At 36.4% G+C, this 27,118-nt stretch overlaps 1 protein-coding gene across 9 annotated transcripts in view; it reads left to right on the top strand.

Annotated features, from left to right (window-relative positions):
* dab2ipb (DAB2 interacting protein b) overlaps nucleotides 1–27,118 on the top strand; it is a 208,170-nt gene that overhangs the window by 158,709 nt on the left and 22,343 nt on the right. For all 9 annotated transcript variants that reach the window (XR_012405945.1, XR_012405944.1, XM_009301511.5 and 6 more), the window contains one exon: nucleotides 23,223–23,367. Coding sequence is in view for 7 of the 9 variants with exons in the window: in XM_009301511.5 (XP_009299786.1) it covers nucleotides 23,223–23,367 (145 nt within the window). In the remaining 2 variants the exon portion in view is untranslated. The remainder of the gene's footprint in view (nucleotides 1–23,222; nucleotides 23,368–27,118) is intronic.

Raw genomic sequence — 27,118 nt, 5'->3', positions numbered from 1 at the left:
GAGGGTCATCAGTTGGACAGTGGCGTCGCTCATCTCCATTCTGGCCCTCATCTGCTGTCCCCCTGGGTCCCTCGACGGGCGATCAGGCCTGTTAGTCTGATGCTGTTAATTACTGCTCCTTAATTACTCTGCTTCTCAAAGAAGCCCTGAGGGAGATGGGCCGTAAAAACTGTAACACCGATGGAATCATCCAGGCTGTCCAAGGTCATCTGTTTTGAGGTCGGTTGTAAAGTCCAGCTTGCTTGCTTTTGTGGTGTGACACAGTGTTATTTATCAGTGTGCAGCTTTCATTCGTGTTAGCTGATCATATGCTCTTCAACATCGGAGGTTTTTGCAAAACACAAGTGACAGTTTGTACTTGCCGGTTTGCTTTTAATGGCTTTATTTTGCATTTGGTCGAAGTGGGAAGCAGATTTTTAAGAAATGTCTGATCTGGGCTTGGTGGAACAAGCAAATCATTAATTATTTAGTGATTGTTACAACTTTTAAAGGTAATTGAGCACTATTTTTTATTATTTTTATTTGAATAAATGTAATCTTAAATTTTGCAATGCAGCAGCATATTAAATTTCAAAATTGACAGTAAAACCATTTGTGATTTTACATTTCTGTTTAAGGTAAATCCTACAAAATCATTTATTAAAGATTCCTTAAAAATACGACATTCAAACAATAATAATAAATTAGCTGCTTGAGGAACAAATCAGCATGTCAGGATGATTTCTGGAAGATAAACAGGGTTCCCACACTTCTTGAAAGTACTTTAAAGTACTTGAATTTCAGACATACAGATTCAGTGCACTTAAAGTACTTAAACACAGGTCCCTAAGAGTGCTTGAATTTAATTTGAAATTAAATTTGTTCATGGTTTTATTTTTAACAATTCTACTCAATTGTCAAAAATAGAAAAAAAAAATCTTAAATGAAAAATCAAAAAATGTTATAACCCTGACAAATAATGCACATTTGTATCATTACTTCAGAAACTGCATTTGAATATCACTAATATTGAATTCAAACTAATTTATAAAAATTTTTTGAACTTTTTAAAATGGTCAGAATTTTTGATAGTCAATTTTTAATGTCAATTTTAAGTGTAAGTAAAATGTTACAGTAAGACTCTTTTGGGGCTTCATATGCTGTGGTATAAATTACAAAGGTGCTTGATTTAAAAAGAATGGTGCTTTAAAAAGTCCTTAAAAGTCCTTGAATCTGCTGTGGGAACCCTGGATAAATAAAAAAAAGAAACATTAAATGAACATTATTTTAAATTGTAATAATTCACATTGTTAGTATTTTAATTGGGGATTTACAGTAGCGCAGTGGGTAGCACGATCGCCTCACAGCAAGAAGGTTGCTGGTTCGCATTCCTGCTGGACCAGTTGGCATTTCTGTGAGGAGTTTGCATGTTCTCCCCGTGTTCACGTGGGTTTCCTCCGGGTGCTCTGGCTTCCCCCACAGTCCAAACCCATTTGCTATAGGTGAATTGAATAAGCTAAAATGGCCATAATGTATGAGTGTGAATGCAAGAGTAGTTTAACATATCAAGAGATTTCAGCTTTTTTCCCCAACCCTAATTTTAAATTTAACGAGTTTTACATGAGCAACGGACAGTCAATTTACTGCTTCATAACATGATGTCTCTACGCTTAAGTGTAAATTCTCAGTGCGCTTAAATCACTTAATTACAGCTGAACAGTCATTTTATGAGCACTTAAGACAGATGTAGAGGATGTATTTTTAAGATTCCTAACTCTGTACTTCAGCTGGCTTGTTGTCTTTCTCTGACAGACATTTAAGCTGACAGACCTAAATGAAATTGAATTAAATTAGGTTCAAATGAAGATGAAGCAGACTCGTCTGTGTGGATAATAGAGCCTGTCTCTTTGCGTTCCTTTGAAAAGTCTGGACACGGTTAGTTGAACTCGCGAATAGATCTCGCTCTGACAGACTTAGATCTGTGGGGATTCTTGACACCTGAACGTCTCTCACTCTGGACATGCTCTGGGTTTGTCGAGGCAATGTTGCGGTGGTCATATTCTATCAGTAAGCAGGTTTTGTGCTTTATTCCCTTAGCCGATCTAGAAAGCAGTGCTTAGAATGTGAAATATGGGCAAGAGCTGTTCCTCAGAGACTACAAGCCCAAAAGGACACTATAACACTCATTTATCACTTGCTGGAGCTTCATGCTGGTGTGATTTTTACGATACGTCACTTGTTTCTTTTTTGTGTTTTTTTTCTCCACCACCAAATAAAGTTTGGAAGAAGTTGAAATATAATCAGTTGAGGTGAATTCTGTCTCACTCACTTGACAGGGTAATAGAAAATTCTAGGAAAGGTTTTTGAAATTCTGACAATGCTCCTCTATAAAACATTTCATCAGCCAGATATTGCTCTTTTAAAAAAAACTGCACTTTCTTGCTACATTTCAATGGCAGGACTTTTCTTGCTCGAGAAATGTTTTTTTTTTCTTTTTTTTTAATGAAAGTTTGAGAATTTATAAGAATGTTTGAGAAAGTAAAAGAAGAAAATAAAGAAAAATTAATGTGCTTTCATTTGCGATGTCCTAAAATGTTGAAAACAGCATAATCTTTTCCAGAGAAACCTTGGTAAACTTTTAATGTACAAATTTTATGCACAAACACAACTAGACTTGTGTTAAAGAGATTATAGAGTAATTCAAGTTTCACCAAGTCACAACCTAATACTGCAGAAATTAAATGCTCCTTCTGCCAGTAAATGTCAAAATGATTAAGAGAAGTATTATTAATCAAAGGCCTGCACAATGAATCGATTTTAAACCAAAATCGAATTTTCAAATAGCAAAAGCTGCAATTATTTAGATTAATACTGAAGTCCATTTAAGTCCACTCTCAACTGTTACATCGATTCCTCTGGATCCAAACACACAAGCATGTCAGCAGCACGAGTTTTCTCCATCGCATGTATTGGGGATCAGCTGTGATAACCGGGCATGATAGACTGCAAACGGAGCCATTTACCTGTATCCGTGTCACTCATTGGTGAATAATACCAGAGCTGCACTGAACGTTAGAGCCAATTGCAGCCCTTTCTGTTGAGTGCGGGAGCACAATGACCAATCACTGGTGTTTAACAACTCGCTCACATTTGTTTATTATCGTCATGTTGTTCTGTTCATGTACTTGAGTTTTGTTAAATACATTTAAAAGAGGGTTTTCTTTGAAAAATTTTGGTAAAATTAAAGTTACAGTACATATATATGGCTGTATTACAAGCCAAAATTATATTACAAATAATATATAAATATAAATATACTTATAAATTATATAATTTAATACAATAATTCTGTGCTTTGAAGTATAATCTAAAATTTTGTATGGAAAGCATTGTCAATACACTGTGAATGTCAGAAAATCAATATGAAAAGTGTAACAATCTAAATTTATTTTTTTTTAAAGGTTTCATGTATTTATTTGTAATATTGTATACATAATTCATTAAATAAAATTTAAAATACTGTAGTTATTTTCTTAATTTGTCATGACAACTGACTACTTGGTAAAATAGTTTTAAATAAACAGAAGCGAATAGTGTAATTTTGGATTATGCTTGGTCTTTCGTTGGTGCTATTAAAATCACCACATCAAACTTGCAGTTCTTATAAAATTATAGTATATTGCATTACATTGCAAATCGCAATTTTGATCAGATAAATCACAATTAGATGTTTTCTCCAAATCGTGCAGCCCTAAATAATAGTATAGTTTAATAATATAAGCAGTAATAAATGAGTACTTATCAATCTCTATGGTGAAAGCAGCCTCTGTTCACTAGCATATATTTCATTTAAAAGTTGTATAGATAATAAACACTTTCTCAAGAGCAGTTTTTTGAAGGGGACACAAAATACTTTTTAAGCATTAGTAATCTCGCCTAGGGTGCCAAAGACGTCTATAAACTGCCCGGAATTTATGAAAATTAATGGAAACTGCCAGGTAATGGCGTTACTTCTACATCTGCATATCCCTTTTTTCTGAGCTTTGCAACCAATCACTCACACATTTTTAGTAGATAACTACAATGACCTTTAAGAGGAAAATAGATTAGCCACCATTAAAATGCAGGGCTTTTGCCGAGTACAGTATGTGCACTCACTGACTTGCTATGAAAATGTAATTGATACAAAGTAGGTCTGGGTGATATTGCAAAAAAAGTGTCATGAGATCATGTTTCATATCATTTAATATAGATAATTATTGAATACTTTTAAACAATACATTTAGGAATATTAGGATTTTTTAACCACTTTATTTTAATTTACCGACATTACTAAGGCAAACAGTTTTAATAAAACAAAAACAAAAATAATAAAAACAAAAGTATTAAAGCTAAATAAATTATCTCTTTATAATAAAATTAACATAAGTGTTAGACACTTTTAAACTTTATACTTTATAACTTCACACACTCACAAAGTGTGTGCAATGGTAAAGGTAGATCAACATCGGTTAGGTGTCAGTAATAAAGATACAGTCAACCTCAATATCGGTAAACCAAACAAATTATGATAATCAAATCTGAGCTTTCAAGTAAAGGAAGCAACCATCATTATTCAAATACACATTGCAACATTACAAATAGTGAAAAAACTGTACAAAAGCACGCACATCTCTCTTAATTGGATGCTCAGCCAAAACCGCAAAAAGTGCAAATTAAGTGAAGTTTTTAAACTAATTTCGAGAGGAGCACGTGATATAATTGACAGCAGCTGGCCACCTATCTACACTCATTAGTTAGCCAATCAGATCTATCCTAACCCACTATAAGTAGCCTAGCTAGACATTACTCCCTTATCTTCGTTTTCCGAAGAAACAAACGACAGGTCCGCTCTAGCTTCTCCAAAAGTTACTCACGGACAAAACGGATCCTCCACATCTCCTACTATTCTTTAACTACAATACCACACCACCTTTAATACCATCGTCAGCAACTACAAAAAATGACAAAAACAACAACAACAGCGACGGCGGCTGAGATCACAACAGCATCAGCGCAGCTACATACAAGAAAGAAAGCTCCGGGCTCCCTGAAACACCAGCCCCGTCTTAACAACAACCAGCCCAGCATGAAAGTCAGCTCGAGACCGAGGCTCCAACGAGAGGCCGTAGGCCTATCCACTCCAGCCAGATCACAATGCAATCCCCAGCTCCGCTACGTACCTTCTCCAGCATCATCATGTGTCACTCATATCCAACAACGACTGTCACTGAACTCCTCCAAACTCCTAGACGCCGGGACCATAATTCAAAGCCGCTGCATTAAACCCAAAACACTTGCGAATCCACGTCTTCACCGCCACCCCCAGGACATAACACGCTCCTGCCACACCCCCTATCCTAAACAGACATTAAACCCGCAATCTCTCCGCCTCCCCGGAGAATCAAGGAAAGGATTAAAAAGCAATATTGGATTTGGACATATTGCAGCAATCATAATTCTAAACACGGATAAAACCTATCTCCCGGACAATAAAGCAACTCTTGGGAATCCCACCTCACCTCTTCCATCCTGCAGCTCCCGATTCCAGTGCACACTCCAGTCCTCCTCTTTCAGCGATCCTTACCACCTACGCACCCCGCCCCTCTACCTTGCGTATCATTGCTTTTTCCCCCTCTCATTTTTACAAGCTCGCAGCTACTGCTGATTATTTTCTATTATAAAATAGAAATTACTTGTCGACTTTTGTCAATATGTTTATGCTTTTACTGAATTACGTTTGTAACTGACCTAATTTTCTGAATTTCTCATTCCAGGTTTCGTCTACTGAAGCACAGCCGATCTCGGCGCTCCCTTCCCACAACCTCACTAGCCGTCCACCAACACTACACCAGAAATCACAGAGCAATTCCCTGTTAAGCACATCCATACCAACCCTACTGAAATGGACATTAGAACGTTTCTAAAAACGTCTAATAACGGCTCTTTCATCTCCTCATAATTCTGCCTTTTTCAGCTTTAACAGCATGATTCTGCCAGATGAATATGCTTAAATTATCACGTTATAAACCAAGCAATCTCTCTAATCTAGACGGCTGCAGCGCTCGGTTGCAATCAACATTACACCCGCCACCCGATTTCTGGCAATCGGAGGTCACAATTACATTTCGTAGTCCGTTTAACATTCGGATGCAAAAGTAGCCCACACATTTATGCTTAAAAACGATCCGCTGGATTTCGCCAATGACTACGGTGTTCGCACGTAATTCTCCTACAAGTTCCCGTTTCTCTCTCCCTAATATCCCCCAGCTAAACTAGTGACCGGTTTTCTAATATTTGCATTCTCATTGCGGAAGAACCTCCGGCTTAAGCACTTCTATAGAATTCTTAAGCATCAATTTGGAGTGATAGAATTTCAAGCATTAATAAGCTACTTGAATAAATCGACAATCAGTCCCCTTTTATATTCTGGAAGAAAAATATCACGCTAAGCATAAACTGCTCTCCATCTAGAACATCAAACACACATGCGCATTATCCCGCAGGGATGCCTTTTCGTCACTCACCAACTTCATCTCGCAGCAGCAATCTCCGGAATAGAAGAGAAATGATCTAAATCCGATCTTGGCCGTAACAAACTCTGCCTGAAGGGCGTCGCGCACCAGAGGCGCCGACGGCGCGGTGACGCGACGCACTTACGACAGAGGATAGTAGATTAATGCGCACCAGACTCAAGCATTCATACTTTATCAAATAAACTAATCAATTATACAAATAGCGCTCCGCGGCGCGGCAGAATACGAAGTGTCATGAATTGTGGCTGGGCACTACGGACAGCCGCATTGACTTCCTTATTATTTATTCCTTCCTGTGAAAGTCAATGGTTACAGGTTTTCAGCTTTCTTCAAAATGTTGTCTTTAGCGTTTAACACGGGAGTCACTAACCTCTGAAACTAAGAGCTACTTTCGGGCACCGATTAACGTGGAGGGCTACCAGTTGGATAAACACTTCTCAAATAACAAATTGCTCAAATTACTTATAATTATAATTTAAGTTTTTGGTTATTTTTTAATAATGAATAATATTCATCCAGGTGTAGTCACTGATCATGTTATGATTCTCTCAAAGTTACCAACAATGATTTAACAGGGTAGGAAATACCCTGTAATTAATATATCAACGTGCAACACTATTTTATTTATCTTTGCAAATATTTACATTTTAAATGATTACTTCTATATTAGAGAAAGCTTACTTGTAAGTGGTGTTATGGTGAGCTATTTTAGAACAGGCCTGTGAGCAACACACGAGAGCCTCGTGAGCTATCTGGTGCCCATCGGTACCATATTTGGTGACTCCTGGTTTAACAGAAATGAAATTCATAAAGGTTCGTAACCATCAGGTAGCGCTTAAAGCATGCGACCTGCTTATGCTTCCTTCCTTAAGCGCTGAAATAGAAGCCATTCATTTATTAGCTATCCAATTTCATCCTCAGTATATCCTTTTTACACAGATGCTGCCCCCTTCGTGGGGTATATTATCGGGGCCGCCAATGCGCTTCTAACTGGCAATAAAGTCAATACATTCTGAAAAAAAAAAAAAAAAAAAAAAAAAAAAAAAAAAAAAAAAAACTTCTGTACATGTTCCTAGTTGCATAGGAAATCGCTGACTCTCTTTTGCTTTATTTTCAGAAACTGGTATCAGAAGCAGAGCCGCAGCTGACTCCATCTCTCCTTTTAAGATGATAATCCCATAACCACAGCATACACAATTTGCGTCAGCATTCATTTATACATTTTAAGTTACCCCGGAACACCTCATCAGTTTCTCACTGCTCAACACATCCACACATTCCGTTCAATAACATTTTTGGTTTCATAACACCTTAAAGTCATAGGACTATTCAGGCTTCCCACCAGATTCATAATCCAGTCACTCATTCAGAATTGGAGCCACCACCACAGCAGCACACAAGGGCTATCGTAACAACACATACAAACACTAGGAAAGTAGTCTCCCGACGCCTTCAAATCTTATATCTGACTCAGCCACAGCCATCTCAGGGAAGCTCAGAGGACCCTCACCAGCAGACGCAGTAATCCCAGCGGCCAAGGGCATGGGCCTAGTCCAGGGAGAGAATACGACCCAACCATACCAGCTTCCCGAGGGCAGAGGAACTACCCAGTCTCCCAAGGGCGCGGGCATGACCCAGCCATCTAGCTTCCTTTCTTCCTTCCAGCTGATTTGCACTCAGCCTTCTCCCCCTTTTCACTCACCTAACTCCAGTAGGAGTTCTCTCCCTGCCCAGGCCCCCTTGTCACCCCCGCCCCCCCCCGGCCGCTGCCACAGAAGTTTTCACTGCCCCCCAACTTTTCTAACTTCTGTAGGACCCCGCCCCCCCCCATGGCTCTGGCCCCCGCAGGGGCGTTACCCCGAGCTTCGATTCTCGCAGGAATCATCTCACTGCCCTGGCCTTAGCTTTTTATATTATATGTCATTCCTTAATGACATATAGTATAGCACTATTTATTTTTCTCTCTGTTTGATTTTATTTATATAAATTTATATCTATATGCACCCACGCATATAAATATGAATTTATATATAGTGCTGTCACCCTCACGCTCTGTTCCCGCAGGAACACCCCCAGAGCACCTATACCGCCCGTCACCCTCCAGTAAGAAGTCTTCACCGCCCCCTCATCTTTCCCGACTCCTACTGGAGCAGCTAAATAGCTCACCCAACCCCGAGCTGTGACACGAGTCATGTCACCGACCCTCCCCGGCCCTAGCTTTTATTTATGTTTATTTTTGTTTATTTCTCACACTTATCTTTTATTTTTAAATTTATTTATATATATGTATATATATATGCACCCACGCATATAAATATATATTTATATATAGTGCTGTCACCCTCAAGCTCTAACTCCCGCGGAGTTAATCCCGAGCACCGGACCCCCGCAGGGGTCATCGCCCAACTGCCATTTCCCCCTTCAGCTGGGGCTTCACCGACCATTCCTTTTCCCGACTCCAGCTAGAGATGGCACATACAGCTCTCTCTCCCGCAGGAGAGCCAAGAGCTTCGACTCTCGCAAGAGTCAGTAAAAACGCCCCTCCAAGGCCCTAGATTACCCCATTATATATTTATATATCTATATGTTTCATATAAATATATAATTATATATAGTGCTGCCACCTCCCAGCTCAATCTCCGCAAGGAGTGTTCCTCGAGCAAATTACTCCTTTGGAGTCCCCGCCCCCCCTGCCCCCCTTCACCCCCCTCTCCAGCCGGAGTCCTTCACTCCCCTTCCCTTGTAATGACTCCAGCAGGATTCCCGCCCACCCCATGGCTCTGACCCCCGCAGGGGTCTCCCCGAGTCTCTACTCCAGCAGGAGTATTCACAGCCCAAGCCAACTCTGCTCGGGTTCCCGCAGGAACCTGTTTCACCCTTTGCTCCAAAGGAGCCCTCTTTACCTTTTCTTTTTCAAATAACTATATCCAGCAGCCGGATATAGCATTTCAAGCCTTTTGGGGAGTTTCTTCGAATACACGGCTGCTGTCCCGAGCTTCATGCATTTGGGGAGCTCTCGAGAACCACCTGATCTCGTACTCCCCTCACATGCTCTATGGACCTGGCGGGAGCCCTGGGCTCAACTATCTCCGAGCTCAGGGTTCTCTCCCGGGACAGCATGCCAAACCTGCTTACAGCTGTCAAGCAATATCTAAGTGTGAACTCTTGAAGTGAAGTTTTTAAACTAATTTCGAGAGGAGCACGTGATATAATTGACAGCAGCTGGCCACCTATCTACACTCATTAGTTAGCCAATCAGATCTATCCTAACCCACTATAAGTAGCCTAGCTAGACATTACTCCCTTATCTTCGTTTTCCGAAGAAACCCCCCATCCACCCCTTTCTCCTCCTTTTCTCCTTTACAAAAAGGGGAGCTCTCGAGAACCACCTGATCTCGTACTCCCCTCACATGCTCTATGGACCTGGCGGGAGCCCTGGGCTCAACTATCTCCGAGCTCAGGGTTCTCTCCCGGGACAGCATGCCAAACCTGCTTACAGCTGTCAAGCAATATCTAAGTGTGAACTCTTGAAATGTAAATCAAAGGCGGCAACACCAAGGCTCCAAAAATACAAATTTATTAAATTAAAAAGGCTGACACAGAGCGTGTAACGTTTTGAGCCGCCGGCTCTTCATCAGACAATCTTTATCACAATCAGGTGCTTCTTTTTATACACTTCCGGATCACATGATCTCCTCTCGCATATATGCCAACATATACATACATGCATATGTATACATACACAATCGTTCATATATACATATACATACACATGAATACGTTTACACAGTCACATATAGTCTATAGCTTTGATATTATAAATCAAATAAAAAAAAATATATAAATACATTAATATTTTTATGTATTTATAATACATTTATGTATTTATATATATTTTTTGTAATTTGATTTGGCACTCATTTTCGCGTGTGTTGTTATTCTGACCTAAAGTGACCACTGCAGTGTTTGCATGCGATGTGTTGGTCTGAGGTCTGCTGTAATTACTCAAATGTGTAGATTCCATACAGAGTGTGAAACAGATTGGTTAGTTCTATTTAATGAATTGCTGTGCACTTGTGGCATTCGGAAAAGTTCAGTTTTCAATTACTGTATTTGTGGCTGGAAAATCCATGCGGTTCACGTACGCGCTGCTTGCACAATACTCCTATGTGCGTTGTGCGCCTTCTTTGGAAATGACAAACTTACACCCAAAGCTTATTGGCACTGCTTTCAAGGTGCGCACTCAGCAGCCACATTCTAATAAAACTATAGCGCTTCATACCAATTCTTTTTTTATCAATATTGACAATGGGGCTCGGTCAATAAATACTGATACCGATTTTATATACCAGCCCTAAGATTTATTTCAACTTTAGCAGTGTTATCCCTACCATTATATTAGGGTGGTACCCCGCCTTCCCTATGGCTTTCCCTGCCCCTCTTAAAGTCAAGGTAATATTTTCTATATGGCGCCAGATCACAACTTTTTTTTTTTTACATAAGCTAAATAGCAATATGTAATATCTTATTTACACAGTGACTTGTCATTTCAGTCCAAACATGGTTGCGTGTTTACAAATTTCTCCTCTTTGAAACATGCACGGTGGACTTCCACACTGCCACTTTCTGCTGAATGGGAATGAGAGTGTGCGCCACATCTGACAGGACCAATATTTTCTCAGAAGTAAATCGCTTTAATTTCATAAATGTCGTGTAATTCTTGTTAAACAAATATTTAAAGGGATTTTTTTTTGTTCTTATAGTCTCACAGAATGTCTTCTAACATAAAAAACAATGTTGTTTTGATGAGATTATGTTGACATTGAAAAATATATGAATAGTGACGATAGTGTCGATTTTTTTGCATGTAGCAGCTGGAGTAGCTCTCCTGCTCCAGGTTCCATAGTACGAGGTGCCAAACTGAACAAAAGTCAAGAAAACGCAGAGACCGAATGTATGCGACGTAGGCCAAGTGTGTGTGCGAGAAGGCTGAATGCTTGCGAAGACAAGAGATACAGAGTGCTCTCTCGCGTGCACTTGGTCTCTCTCACCTCTCGCCCCTCCCCCCAAGTGATTATATATTTGTAAAAATGAAATGTATTCTATTAAATTATAGTAATCATCAAGATGATTAATTTGCGATCAATATTTTGTCCTCAAAGTTCAGTTCAAACTCTGAATGGAATTATTTAAATATGTACTTTGATATTTAAATAAACAAAGCATTTCTTCAAAAGCTATCTCTTACTGACACTTGAACTGTATTATATATAAAACACATTATACACACAATACACATACACACAATATACACACATCACTGTGCCAAAGCAACCGCTCAAGCAGCATCTTCCATCATTAACTTCCTTACAGACAGAAAGAGACGCGACTCATTATCTGCATTTTCCTTCAGCGCTTGTATCTTTCCTCTCCTCATCTGTCATCCTTTCTTTTTCCTTGTTTCCCCTATCTCTCTCTCTCTCTCCATCACCTCTCTATCTCCTTATCTTGTCTTCGACTCATGCTCTGCCGTTCTCTCTCTCTTTCTCTCTCTTTCTCTCTCTCTATCTTGCTTGGCTGCACTTTAAGGCAGGCTGGCTCTGAAAGGATGTCATTTCTGGTCTGAAGCAGCACACTGCCCTGACAGCTATTACAGGAGTCGTGCTTCGCTGTAGATGTGACATCCACTTCAGCGGCCCCTCCATGCGCGCACACACTTTAACACACTTTTTGTGCCTTTCAAGAGTTGAGGTTAGACGAGGTATTAATCAGTTTCGCGATATGATGTAAACGTGATGTCACATCTGCCGACCCGATTGCAACACGTGTGATTGTGGCTGGCAAGAAGCGATCACGTGGACTGGCGTACGGTATGCTGGAGCTAATATGTAGATATTGACTAAACAGAACAAAACATTGGCCGGCAGCAGTCATTATGCAATCAAATGATTACGATGGTTTGAGATCGAATGCACTCTTGGGTTGGTATCACTTTTGACTGAAATATAGTGTTTAATTAAAACACCCCATGAAATCTATATTAAAGTTTTGGCTATTAGCCAATTGGAAATGTGTTAACTATGAGACTGTATAGTGCAATCCTTAATTACAACCTTTTGTTAGATAAATTATATGTTATAAAGGATTATATAGTAGTAAATACTATAGTGATTTTGAATTATACTATAGTAAAGTGTGTTATACTATATAGTATTTTAAACTATAACATAGTATTAATAAGCAAACTGATAAACTGTAGTATGCTTTTTAAACCTTTTTTGTGCTTTTTTAGATTTTATTATAGTAAAATGTGGTGCATTGTAGTTTAATATGTCTATTGAGCTTATTCTTCAATGTGGAAGTGCACTCATTTTTGCGATTGTTTTAGAACTTCCTATTTAGTTGCCTATCAGAGATATGACTATGAATAATAAAGCGTAGAAAATGGCCAAACTACTTGCTCTACAAACAAGTGTTTGCATGACTATACAGACAAAGTAGAGTATTGTAATAAGAAAATATCAGTTTGAAATATCAAGCACCATAATGAGCTATTTTAATGTCTAAAAATGAGCGGAAGTGAATGAGAGCGGAAGTTTCGAGCCAAAAATATTCAAATTGCTACACCCACTTGAATAAGGTAGTATTAGACAGTAATAGATAGTATTGGCTTATTTTTTTATATTACTATAGTTGTTGCATTAACATAGAAACTACAGAATTACCAGATTTAATTTGATTTAACAGATTATTTCAAGTACTTTACAATAGTATATATCGAAACACTATGGTATTTGAGATAAATTACTATAGTATTTTTTTCATGTGGATGCACTTCACTTTCTAGGAAACAAATTAAGTTTGTTTGCTTTATTCACTCATTTTCTTTAACTGAGTTAGTTAATCGAACAGTTAGTTCGGATTCATAAGTTTGAGACCTTGCACAAGAATAGTTTTCACTTTTTTAGACATAGACTATAAAATTCCTGACAGTCTAATCAGTAATATAAAAATACAAAATAACAAATAAAGACATAAATAAATATATGATGTGACTGGAAATATTTGAAATGAAAAATTAAGCAGGAAAATCATTTTTAGTTTTATCATCATATTTAAATACTTTGTTGTTCAACAATACAGTTGTCCTTCATTATTTCCTGCAGAAGTCACATTCTAAAAATATCCCTTGATGGTAAAATCCACAAAGTAGCTAGCTATATTTTTTACAGTTATTGTAGATGTTTTAAGGCTGTAAAACCTCTCACAACACACATTATACACTTTTCTCAGACAGGCATTTACATTTTCACACTTTTTTCCCTTGTTTAAACATTGTCAAAGTTCAAACTTTTATAGAAAATAAGTCTACTATTATAGAATAAAAACAAATATCCGAACCTGTTGTCAGAAGCAAACATTCATCACTGTCAGCGAAAGGTTCAAGCAAAAGTTTAGCTTTTGTGCGGAGAATGTTGGCATCCACCGTATGTTCTTTTTTTCCTGCCGGTCACTGATCCACAAAGAAAAAACAGACTCCATCTTTAAGAGGGTCACACAGCAGATATGCCACGCACATGATAATTGGAAGTAACACTCTAGACATGCACATTTGCATGTTATTTAAAATAAAACTACTCAGATGGTGCTCTATGGTAGGGCAGAAATATGAACATTGTCCTGAGTCGTAGCTGACAGACAGACAGCTGCGGCGACCGACTTGCAGCGACGGTGTGCGTACCCTGATTTAAACCTTTGTATACAATTCTATAATACATGGCGTGACACATGAGGTGTGCCACCCTCTTTATGATGATCTTGCTGCAAACCTGTTTGCATCCTTGTTGGAATTCACACTGCTAGCAATCTGCGATTTATGTTCATTTGGCAAGCTGAATGCATTTTTTACCGTACAGGACACAGGGAGGAGATGCTTGACAATGGTCTACAGCTAACCAGGATACAGAACACAATGCACTGTAAAAAATGAATAGAAATAAACATGTCAAATTGCACAAAAAAATCCACAAAAGGTGAACCGCGTTATAGCGAAGGACCACTGTATTCTAATGACTCCATAACAGTGCATCATTACTGTGTTTGTCTAATTGAGGCAAAATGTTATGAAACTGACAGCACTGATAAAGTCATATTCTGTACACAACACAATTAAGAGGTAATTGAGTTAAGTAGTTATCTTTTGATTGAATGTGATTAATCCGACTTATTAAAACCGACCCTTAAATCATACTTATATCCTAGGCAGGATAAGTCGATAAGATGCAGACCGTTTAGCAGGCACAAGAAGGTAAATGTTAAGGACACATTGTTACGTGATGCTGGAAGCGACGTCTGTTTGTCCCACTTTAGTCACACAGCACAACAATCCGTCTTATCTCAGAAAGCACGCTGGATAAAGCAAGGCCCGCAGCCTAGCATTTCATTAGCAGAGCTTTTCTACATTTCACTGAGCGTCGTGAGCATCAACTGGGTCATATGCACATATTTGCACACATTCGACAGAGGAAACTCAAGGTTATAAAGTGTGGGTTGATGGAGAGCTGAATGTGATATTTGACTTCTCTCTCAGTCACACATACATTACAGCATCCGCTCTCTCTCTTTCTCTCGACCCTCCTGCCGTCTGTCTGCTAAATAGCATCTGACCTTTTCTGACCTCCATTTTTGGAGATGGAGTGGGGGCGAGATAACAACTAGCGTTTCAGCTTACAGCTTGGCTTTAGATCAAAAGAGAAATGTGCTGAGAATGACACACAAAGTAATGATGAAATTGGAGGAAAGGTATTCATCTTTGACATTTAATGATCGCTGCCTTTTGTTTTTCACTAGGTAACGTTGAATTACTGCTCGCCTGACAGTCATAAAAAATAATGCCTCATGGGGGGACCGGTTGGATGAAATGGTAGATGTGCAGTTTGTAAGGCACTTTGGAAGTTCGCATTTGTGGTTAAATGAATCAAATTATTCAAGTTTCATAAGCTAGCAATGGGTCTCTGACCTTTTGTGCACCATGTACCATTTTTCTCGTAGGCTGGTGTGGGAGATGGAGGTTGAAGGTACATATTATGCATAGCGTTTATTAAAAATGTAGAGACCGGAAAATGTTTTAGTTTATAAATTAGAGTCATGTGTTTGTGCAATTTTAAATGTTTGTTTATTTCATTTCAATTAATTTCAAGTGTAAAATGAATGCATTTTATGTAGAGCATTTGTTTAGCCTAAATAATACAAAGTACTATTCTTTCAGACATGTTTATATTCATTTTTAAACAATACAATGAAATGTTTTCGTGTCAGAAGATCGGTGAAATGTCTATTAAGTGGAATACCAGATATTTTGTTAGAAAAAAACTAAATTCTAAATGACTTTTTTTCATTTGAAAATTGTCATACCTTCACGGAATTAAAAAAAACAACAACATTTTGCCTTACAAATCTAGTCAATCCAAAATATCTGAGAATTTTCAAGTGGTGTTTTACTTTTCCCATGACAAACAGCAAGCGTTCATATTGTTTACTATTATAAAATTTGCATTTCTCTTGCAAATGCTTACAGCAATTAAAAAAATACAGAATAATCATTTACTCATTCATTCTTTTTCTTTTCGGCTCAGTCCCTTTATTCATTTGGGGTCGCCACAGCAGTATGAACCGCCAACTTATCTAGCATATGTTTTACACAGCAGATACCCTTCCAGCTGCAACCCAGTACTGGAAAACATCTATTCACATTCATGCACTATGGCCAATTTAGCTTATTCAGTTCACCTATAGCTCATGTCTTTGGACTGTGAGGGAAACCAGAGCACCTGGAGGAAACACACACCAACACAGGGAGAACATGCAGGTTCCACACAACAATGCCAACTGGCACAGCCAGAGCTCGAACCAGCAACCTTCTTGCCGTTAGGCAACAGTGCTAACCCCTGAGCCACTATCGCCGTTATAACGTTATTCTACAGAATTATCAGAGCAATAGTTAATTAAATATATAGAACACTTATTTATTGTTTCATCACATCACATCAACACAGCAGTTCACCATAAAGCTCAGTCAGTGTGAGCTCTAGGAATGAAAGACGCGTGACAATATGTTGCCCAGTATGTTCCATAACTTTGTTTTAGTGGCTGTCAGTGCAGAAACCTTACATTGGAAGGAATTATTTTGCTAATAATGTTTCCTGAGTTGTGCCATATGAACATTTTTTTAAAGAGCAAATGCCAAAAAAATTTAATACAGTAAATGTATAGACATTTTTCCAGAATGTTCTCGCAACCCAGTGAAAAATCTTCCACAACTCGCTATTGGGTCGTGACTTGGTGGTAGCAGAATTTGAACTATAATATCTTAAACACTTGTGTTTGTGCATAACATTTGTACATAAAAATTAAGTTTATTTCTCTAAAAAAGTAGTGTTATTTAATATTTTTGTCGCTTTAATACACCTTTTTAACAAAAAATAGAAAGAAATGTCATTGTATGTCAGCTAATGACAATTATTTATTTATTAAGTAAATGAACAGATTATTAGGTTGATCTGTTTGCACTATTCCTGTGTTGGTAGAAATGTCTGTAGATGCAGTTGCTTATATTGTCTCTCGCTCCCTTAGAATATCTTTACACAACCCAATGACTCATCATCTTATGGCTGTAGATTAATGAGGCCGTGTGTGTGTGTGCGTGTGCGTGTGCGTGTGTGTGTGTACGATCTGTAGCCTTAGTGACCTTTAGTTTTATTTAAAGGCCTTTGATAACAAGTCGCATTCAGCAGTCCTGACTAACACAGACATTCATACATGTCATGCACAAAGAATGGACTTTAAACGGGTCGTTGTTTTGTTTTCACATGCAAACATTTCTTTTGTGGGTGGATTTTTTTTCATTGTGTTGGATGATTAAAATCGAGGTCAGTGGCATAATTTCATTTAGTTATTGTGTTCTGACTACTTTTATTACATTTATATTACTTGTATAACTTTCATTAAAGTTTTTATAACCTGTTTTCCTCCTACGCAGTGCTCAGTGCTTACTTGGCCATTCTATATTGTGAATGTCAGTGTTGACAGTTTTTTGTCATTGCTACCTTGGTAATTTGGGTAAAAGAATTATTAAAATAAAGGAATAATTTGGGAGAACCGATATATTAATCAATAGGGTATATGTGGAAGCATGCAGAAGGACTTTTAATTTGTCAGGAACCTGAGTCAAATGCTTCCAGGGAACTGTATGCCGTTACAAAATTGCCGTTTTTAAGGTCTGTTTCCTATAAAAATCAATGATCTTTACTGCCTAAGTGATAAATCGTATGAAGTGGGTCTCAGTTTGTACAAGAAGCACTGCATTAAATTACATTATTCCACACCATGTCTTTAAAGTTTTACATTTTATTTTACTCCAGTTTTTCCAATGGTGTTTCTATGCTTGCCTACTGATCTTGATGGACGTGTGAGAGTAAACAGCTTTTCATCTCAGTTTACACTTCAACAACTTAACGAATGCTGAAGTCTGTTTACTGATTATATTTTAATCACATTACAATATCGATGCTGTAAAAGGAACTGTATAAAATTTAAAAAGTCACATCAACCATTCACCAGAAGTGTGTATGGTATGGGAAGAAACATTCTTGTTCAAAATGCCTGAGTGAGAATAATTTTAATCATGTAATATAAAAAAGTAGCTTTATTATGACCATTTTAAAATGTAATGCAATTATTTTTTAGTAATAACATTTTTGGAACTCAGTTATATATTCCAGATTACATTAAATCCAACTGCTATCAGCTTATCTTTCCATTATCTACTTAAAGAGATCATTCACCCCCAAAATAAAAATGATTCACTCACCCTCATTACATATGTTCCAAACCTGTAGGAGTTTCTTTCTTCTGTTCTGTTCACAAAAGAAGATATCTTGAAGAAAGCTGGTGACCTGTAACCATTGACTTTTTATGCTGCAGTATTTGTATTTCCTACTATGAAAGTCAATGGTTACAGGTTTTCAGCTTTCTTCAAAATTAAAGTAATACAGGTTTGGATCAACTTGAGTAAATGGGGAGTAAATATTTCTTTTTGGATGAACTGCACTTTTAAATCTGAGTTTTGAGCTAGTATTTTCTAACCCTGAATTTACCCTCACACAAACTATTCTTCATTTTCATGAAGACGTTATTTAACATGTTTATTAAGCCGTTTCTCAGCTGGGAGCTGTTGGCTGCTTCCCACAGTGTAGGTAATATCAGGTTTTACTATCCTTTTGGGGACATTTGCTCGACACAATGTAGGCAAAACTCTCTCACTCTATCTGCCTCTATCCGTCTCTCCCTCAGCAGAGAGCATAAACTGCTGTCTCGGTCAGATGGTTTCTTCTTTATGAGTTTTTGCTTCCAGGGAATGCAGAGACCTGAGGGATTTTATCTCTTCTTTTTAATCCCCCCATCCTTCCTTTATCATTTGCCCCCCTGTGTGCTATGTATCCCTCTGTTTTTTCTCTGTTCCCCTGTGCAATGGCTTTGCTGTCCTGTGCACCACCTATTTTTATGCACTTGTTTTGTTTTGATTTTTCTGCTTTCCTTTCCATTTTAGATTTATATTTATGGCTCACTGTGCTTAATGTCTTCTCCACTCTTTCTCTCTATCTCTCTTTCTCTCTCTCTTTCTCTCTCTGTCGTCTCTATAGTTTCCTGTGTTTCTCTCGTCTCGTTCTGATTAAGGGTGAGCTATAGTCTAGCTTATTAACTCTGACAGTAATGGACAATTTTCTTGGCCTTTTCTTAATAGTGTGTGTGTGTGTGTGTGTGTGTGTGTGTGTGTGTGTGTGTGTGTGTGTGTGTGTGTGTGTGTGTGTGTGTGTGTCAGGAGGGTCTCAAGGCTTATAAGATCTCCTGCTTTGTGGCTAGACTTGTATCTTAAAGTTCCTGAGGGTTTTTTATTCTAAATCTGGCTTTTCTGATCATACCATGTATCACTTTACAATTATTGTACATTTAAGATAAGACACTACAGGAGAATAGGTAAAAAAAATGTTACCACCATCCTGATTGCATTCACAAATCCAGGGTTCTCTACAAAGGCAAATGACAGGTCACTCATTGCGATAATTTGTGCTATTTTGGCTGTGATGGCCCTCTTCAAACTCTCCTGCAGCGTGAGCTAACTGGTCTTCGGTTGGGTTGCCTGCATGGGTAAACTTTCTGTATTCTGTCTGGTGTTTGTTTTTGAGGTGCCTCATCAGGTTTGTTGTGTTAAATGTAGCCTTTTCCTTACCACCTCTTGCAATCCCAAGGTTACACATCTCACAGTTTACTATGGCATCAACTTTAAAATACTTCCAGACCACAGACATACTCACGCTTTCCACCTTAAGCTGCTTCGGTGTTCCATTAACGTCTCTGCAACAAAGTGATGTCATGCTGCACGCATTGCTGTTTCTGTCTGAAGCCAAGAAAGAGGTCTAGCTGTGTGCTACCGCATAACTATAGATGTGTTAAAAAATAATGAGAATATATTTATTGGAGTCCTGATTGGGAGGTAGCATTCGATTCCGATCGAGTTTGAAACCGCGTGATGAGGCCCAATTTCTGATCACATGATTGGATCTTGACATCCCTATTATTTATGAACATTTCCCTCTGTAACCTTCTGAATATAGATATGCATGTGTAAAGTTTGGTGTAAGTGCTACTGATGTGGAGGAAGAATTAGGAAGAATGCAAAGATGTGTTGAAATAACAAATACAAAGTGTAAGACAAAAAACGTATATCAAAAGAAACCCTTAAAAGTGTATTATTTTAAATGTATTGTTACATTATTTTTAGAATAGATGGATAAATCTATTTATAATAACCCAAAAAGTCCAAAATCTTAATTGACAGGTGCTTGAAGACAGTTAGTAGTGTCTGAAGAGTCTCGCCTTTAGAATTAAAGTGGAAAAAGCTTGAATGTTTGTTTGTATTCAAGTCTTAAAATGTGCTTTTTTTGGTAACACCATACTGTTGGTGAACATATGTCTTGGATAAATATGTATTATTTCATGATTAAGCATTTTCAGTTATTTTTATTAAAAAAAAAAAATATATATATATATATATATATATATATATATATATATATATATATATAAAATGTACATAATTACTTAACTGTTGTTTAGAGCATTAAGTGCAGTTTGTTCTAATCTTTGTAAACATACTATTGATAAATAAGGTATATGTTATTAGAAGATGATGACGGTTAGGAATTGGGGTCGCATGGGAGTGGAATTTAGATTATGATGGAAGGCTACTTTTACAGTTAGTTTTCCCATAATCATGGAAAACCTGGAAATAGTCTGGTCCAGTTTCCATGGTGACACCGCTCATGACGGATTTTTAAGCTGTGAGGTCACAATACATCCACACTGCCCACACTGCTTTTCTGTCCCAAACAAATACCTCTGTTTTGACTCACATAATAACCTATTATCTAGAGTCAACATTATTCCTCTAATCTGAAACACTCTCTCTCTCTTTTCAACTATTTCTTAAAGCGGTATTCAGTGTTGAAAGTTACATGGATTGCTGGCTAATATTTGTCCACACTGATGATGAATGGAGCTTTGCTACTTGACAAGCAGTTCTATATTAGGAAAAGTGTTCAAAAGTATTCTATTTTTTTTATATTTTATTACAAGTCTCTGCTTACCAAGGCTACATTCATTTGGTCTTTTTTTGTTTAATAATTCTGCTCTTTTAAAACATTTTAAAATGTCATGTATTTTCTGTGGTTTTCTGCAGCTCATGATTCTTTAGAAATCATTCTAATATGTTGATGTTCTGCTCAAGAACCATTATAATCATTGCTTATGTTCAAAGAAAATTTTTTAGGACAACAGTATTTCCAGCAGAAAAGATCTTTTTTAATCCAGATCAGAAAAGAACCGTTTTAAATTGTAAGTTCAATTGAAAGTAATGAAGACAGCAGAAGTCAATGATTCATTTGAATTATTTAGCCTGACATTTACTGCTCCTAAATATTTTAAAAGTATCTTAAACTAAAATATATTGTGATCAAAGGGGTAAAAGGTTAAAAAAATGTAGACATTTAAAAAGTAGCTATTTTAGAGCAGTAATCACCTGTATACAGTGTGGTATTTTTATTTAAGATTATTAGACTGTCAGAATCTTGAAAATATTGTAGAAGTATTTACAATGACTCTTGATAATTTTTTGCTCTATTAAAAAATATGTATTCATTTGTTTCATAAAGTCTTTCTAACTCCATACTTTTATTATAACTCAGAGTAATAATAATAACAGCTTGGTGGGTTAATCGGAGCATCTGGATTTATAAAGAAGAAAAAGAGAACAAGTAACTCTGAGTAACTTCAGGTTTTGGTTTGGAGTACATATTTGACAGTAGGTTTTGTGTCAGGTTGCAGGGTCTTATTTATGTGCCAGGCTTTGTTTTTGATGCCAGCACAAACTTTTCTTCTAGTCATCATTTCAGCCACATAACTGAACGAATCCTCAGACAAAAGAGAAACCGATATAGAGCCTGTCAATCTATTTTTATTATTATTTTTTTAAACCAAATTCCATTTTATTTTGTACACTTTTTGTTACATTATTTTATAGGGTTCTTTTCTAACCTTTATAAATACATTATAAATATTTAAAGTGTGCTTTGCTTGTTTTTGGCAAGGGACATTGATTGATTTCCAAAACAGCACAGTATCATAGAATCTTAGGAACAGTCTTAGGAATGAATTTTAGAAATATGGAAGTGGGATGCATCTTATTTCGAAAGAGAATATAGATTTCTATATTTTTGTATTACTTTATTGTATATGAGTCATGAGGAGATATATTTATTAAAGTCGCTGTGAAATATAAGCTGCAGAGACTTTTATTTGAGCATGTTGATGTACAGTACCTCTAACTGGGCTTTTTTGTGCGTGCTTTCCTCAAAGAAAACACTAAGAGGAGTGTGCAGGATATTGTGACTGGAGCCATCAAACTGACATTAACAGAAAAGGATAACGAACTTAAAATGACTAAGCAAATGGTCAGACTTTGATTGGAGAGTATTACAAAATTTTAAAAAAATCTGTGGATTATTTGTTCAGCACGGATTAATTGTTAACCTAATGAATAACAATATGCACTGGCAAAGTAAATAATGCAGGTTTGGATTTCACATGGACTTTAATGAGAATTCTATGATGATATTAGTTTTTCACAGACAAAAGGCTTTCAGGCACAGTCTACATGGAGCCGAACATGACTCACCGCTGTAAATAGAGACTGAGACACACACTCTGAATCCTATTTAGGATGCAGGCTGAACTGTGTGTGTGTGTGTGAATGTCAACAGCAAGTAGACTGATTTTTCTGTCTAAGTCCCATTTGCTGGTTTTGATAGGCTCCCTGCCAAATAGCTTTGATCAGAGCAGCTCTCACTTCAGCACTAGCATCTCTCCTTCCTTCTCCTTTTCTTTTCTTTCATATTCTGACAGACATCAGCAGCACAACCTCTTCAATTATAATGACAGACCCTCCATCTACTCTGCTCTCTTTTTCCATTTCTGTGTCAGACTAATAGTAGATTTTCTTACACTTTTTTAACGTGTGTGTGTGTGTGTGTGTGTTTGTGTGTTTTGGTTTAGGACTTCCTGACAGATCTGATGATGTCAGAGGTGGATCGATGCGGAGAGAACGAGCACCTGATATTCAGAGAAAACACACTGGGCACTAAAGCCATCGAGGAGTATCTCAAACTGGTCGGACAGAAATATCTGCAGGACGCGCTGGGTAAGGTGTTAGTGGAAAGCAATGTATTTTTCTGACAACATGATGACCCCCTCCAAGTTACTAAGTGACAGAAGCACTGACATAAACGTTAAATAAAAATATAAAACATATATGCCGGCGTTTATCCTGCCAGACTTAAACTTGGCCATTTTATCAGCTCAAACACATTCCGTGCAGCACTAGAAACATTTTACAAGTTTTTTTTTATGCTGAGTTTCCCATATTCTTTTTAAATAAGATTATGAAAACACATTTACTGTATCCTGCTTGGCTGTAAGCTTGCTTAGTATCAGATAATGCCTTTTTATTAATACCTCTGTAGTTTAGGGATAAGATGTTTAAATGTCTGGACTAGCAATTCATCAGCAAAACAAAAATGCACGCTGCAAATCTCACAACGTGTGTAAATCTACTAAGCATATGTGTGAATGTGATTAAATGCAGTGCAGAGAGTGAATCTCTCTTTAGATTTGCATTAAGAAGCCATTTGGTGGTGCTGAATAATGTATAGTTGTTTTTCTTAGATAAATGTGACTTGTGAAGTGCTTCTGAATTATTAAATGGTTCACTCCTAAAGACTGACTAAGTCCCTCAGCAGAGCGAGAGTTGGGCGGCAAAAAGAGCGCATTACACCGCAAGGTTATATAAAGAGTGTAAATGCACAAGGGATGCACCTTTTGGTCATTTCATCCAGTCTAGTTCACCGAGTACTCTAGTGCTTAGGTTGTAAAAACATTTCTCTTTTTTGAAATCAGTGTCCAAGATACTGTGGGAAATCTATTAACAGAATTAAAGAGGCAGCTTGCCCAAAATTAAAAAAAATAATAATAAAATCTTGAATCATTTATTAACCTTTCTCCTTTTCTAAATCTGTATGAGTTTCTTTATTCTGTTGATCATAAAATAATATATTTAAAAAATTACTGAAATGTTGTGTTGTAGGTCTTCAATCTTTTTTAAACAGTTAAAACAGGTTTTAATTTTCATTTGTTCATATATAGCTACTCAATCTGGCCAAAACCTATACAATCACCAACAATCCATCTTAATAAAACTTTTTATTTAAAAAGGTCTTTTTAAACTCTTTATCATGATGGTTTAATTATTTTGCTAACAATAAAGTTTGTTTAAAGGTTATCCATGTATTTACTGCTGAGAACACTGACCTAGACAGATTGTTGTGCACAGATTCAGTATTTTAATAGTTTTTAAAACTTTTAACATTTGTTATTTTTTTTTATTTTTTTTTTAAAGAAAGTTTATGTTGGAAAAAAGTGTACAAGTAGAGCTTGCTTGTTTTTACACAATATTTAAAATATTTTGCTAAGAAATAAAATCTAAAATATATTTTTTTATTATTAATCCATTATTGTATTATTAAATGTGTTAAATTTATAATATTTTTTATATAAGGCAAATAAAAATATTTTCCTTCTCGGCCATTTGAAAAATTTCCTTGCCTTTAGCCCATTATGAATCTAAAGTTTTATTCATAATGGTCTTAAAAATGTCTAAAAAGTCTTGAATTTAAACCTGCAGAAACCCTGATTGTACTGCTAAAGCAAAGGGAAGATATTTTGAAGACTGTTGATAAACTGAGGGTGAACTATTCCTTTAAATCCTATTTGGGTGGTTGCTATATTTTGAAATGGGTACAGTAATTGTTATTTTCTAACAAAAAAACTTTGATATAACACTAATGTACACTTGCTTATGTGTGTGAATATATAATGAAACAGAATTACAATGCAAATCAATGATTAAATAAATTACAGCAAAACTGGGAAGATGACCAGAACACAGTTATTCAATAATCCAATATCCTGGAGGGATTTGTGGTGTTGGATTTCTGTCATTAAATCTCCCCTGGACAATTACTAAAAGGCCATTTATCTTAGCTCAGATTGCAGAAGATGTTCATATTGTATTACATATAATGGTAAATCAGTTCAGTTTGAAGGCACACGCTTTATCTTTTGTGATCATAGAAGAACTCAAACTAATGTTAAGATTTTATCTGGGTGTGTCGCTTCATGGTTTTGTGACATCCAGCAAGCTCTTTTTCTGCTGCTGTGGCCCATTGGACTGACTGTGTGAACTATTAGTGTCATATTTGTGGCCTAGAATGAGTTCTCTGGTCTTCCTCTGATTTTTAATCGATATGTATTGTTTACAGAGAAAGAAAAGAATGCCCATGTCTGACTGTTATTAGTGGGATTATTTGAAGAGAGATTATAGTGTGTGACAATATAGGGGAGTCAGCTGAATCCACCTGCTGGAACAACAAAATCAACAATTCGGCTCAACGTAATAATCCGTGTTCACATAGCTGAAGTTTGAACATTTGTGTTCAGAAGTGTGGCATATATACAGTACAGTTCAAGTCTAAATGAAAAGCCTTTTAATTTTTTAAATAACACATAATTTAAATAAATTATTAAATAAGTTAATAAATATTATAGATAAAAAGTGTTGTTTAACAAAGAGATTTCTAACATTGTTTTAAATTACTTTATTTTAAGGTTTTTATATATACAGTTGAAGTCAGAATTATCAACCCCCCTGAATTATTAGCCCTGTGTTTATTCCCCCCCCCCCCCCATTTCTGTTTAATGAAGAGAAGTTTTTTTCAACACATTGCTAAACATAATAGTTTTAATAACTCATTTCTAATAACCAATTTATTTTATCTTTGCCATGATGACAGTAAATAATATTTCACTAGATATTTTTCAAGACACTTCTATACAGCTTAAAGTGACATTTAAAGGCTTAACTAGGTTAATTAGGTTATCTAAGCAGGTTAGGGTAATTATGCAAGTTATTGTATAACAATGGTTTGTTCTGTAGACTATTAAAAAATATATAGCTTAAAGAAGCTAACAATATTTACCTCAAAATAGTTATTAAAAAATTAAAAACTGCTTTCATTCTAGCAAAAGTAAAACAAATTAGACTTTCTCCAGAAAAAAATATTATCAAACATACTGTAAACATTTTCTTGCTGTGTTAAACATTATTTGAGAAATATTTAAAAAAGAAAAATCGAAAGGGGGCTATATATATATATATATATATATATATATATATATATATATATATATATATATATATATATATACACACACATACATACACAGAACAAGAACAAAATTAAAGGTGATTTCCAATCATTAAGCACTAGTCTTTTAGCCACCACTTTTCCTTGTAATAAAGCTTATTTCTTTATAGCTAATTTCCTTTGTCTTTGGCATGATGACAGTACTAGTTCTATAAGATACAAGAAATCAGATTAAAATGCAATTTATAGCCGTAACTAGGTTATTATGTTAACTAGGCAAGATAGAATATTTAGGCTAATTATTGGAAAATAATGGTTTGTTCAGTTGACAGTCCTGGAGAAAAAAACATAAAGGGGCTTATACTTTAAACCCTAAAATAAAACACTGCTTTTATTCTAGGCTAGCCAAACTAAGTATATAATATTATAAGGTTGTATAAGGTTTAGTATTAGTTATAATTTCCTATTGTAATAAAATTGGGAAACATCACTTTAGTGAAATATTTGAAAAAGAACAGAAAGGGCTAATAATTCTGACTTCAACTGTATGTTTTTTTTAAAACAGGCATCATTTTTTCAGAAAATGTGAACTTTTTTAAATACATGCTTTTTTTTTTTTTAGGTGATCCCAAAATGCAATAACGGCTATTGAAAATTCAGTTTTTCATCAAAGCAATAACTTACATTTTA

Source organism: Danio rerio, chromosome 5 (genome assembly GCF_049306965.1).
Source record: "Danio rerio strain Tuebingen ecotype United States chromosome 5, GRCz12tu, whole genome shotgun sequence".
In the NCBI taxonomy this organism is placed as follows: Eukaryota; Metazoa; Chordata; class Actinopteri; order Cypriniformes; family Danionidae; genus Danio; species Danio rerio.
Note: the sequence above shows the minus strand (reverse complement) of the source record. Positions and strands in the feature narration are given on the sequence as shown.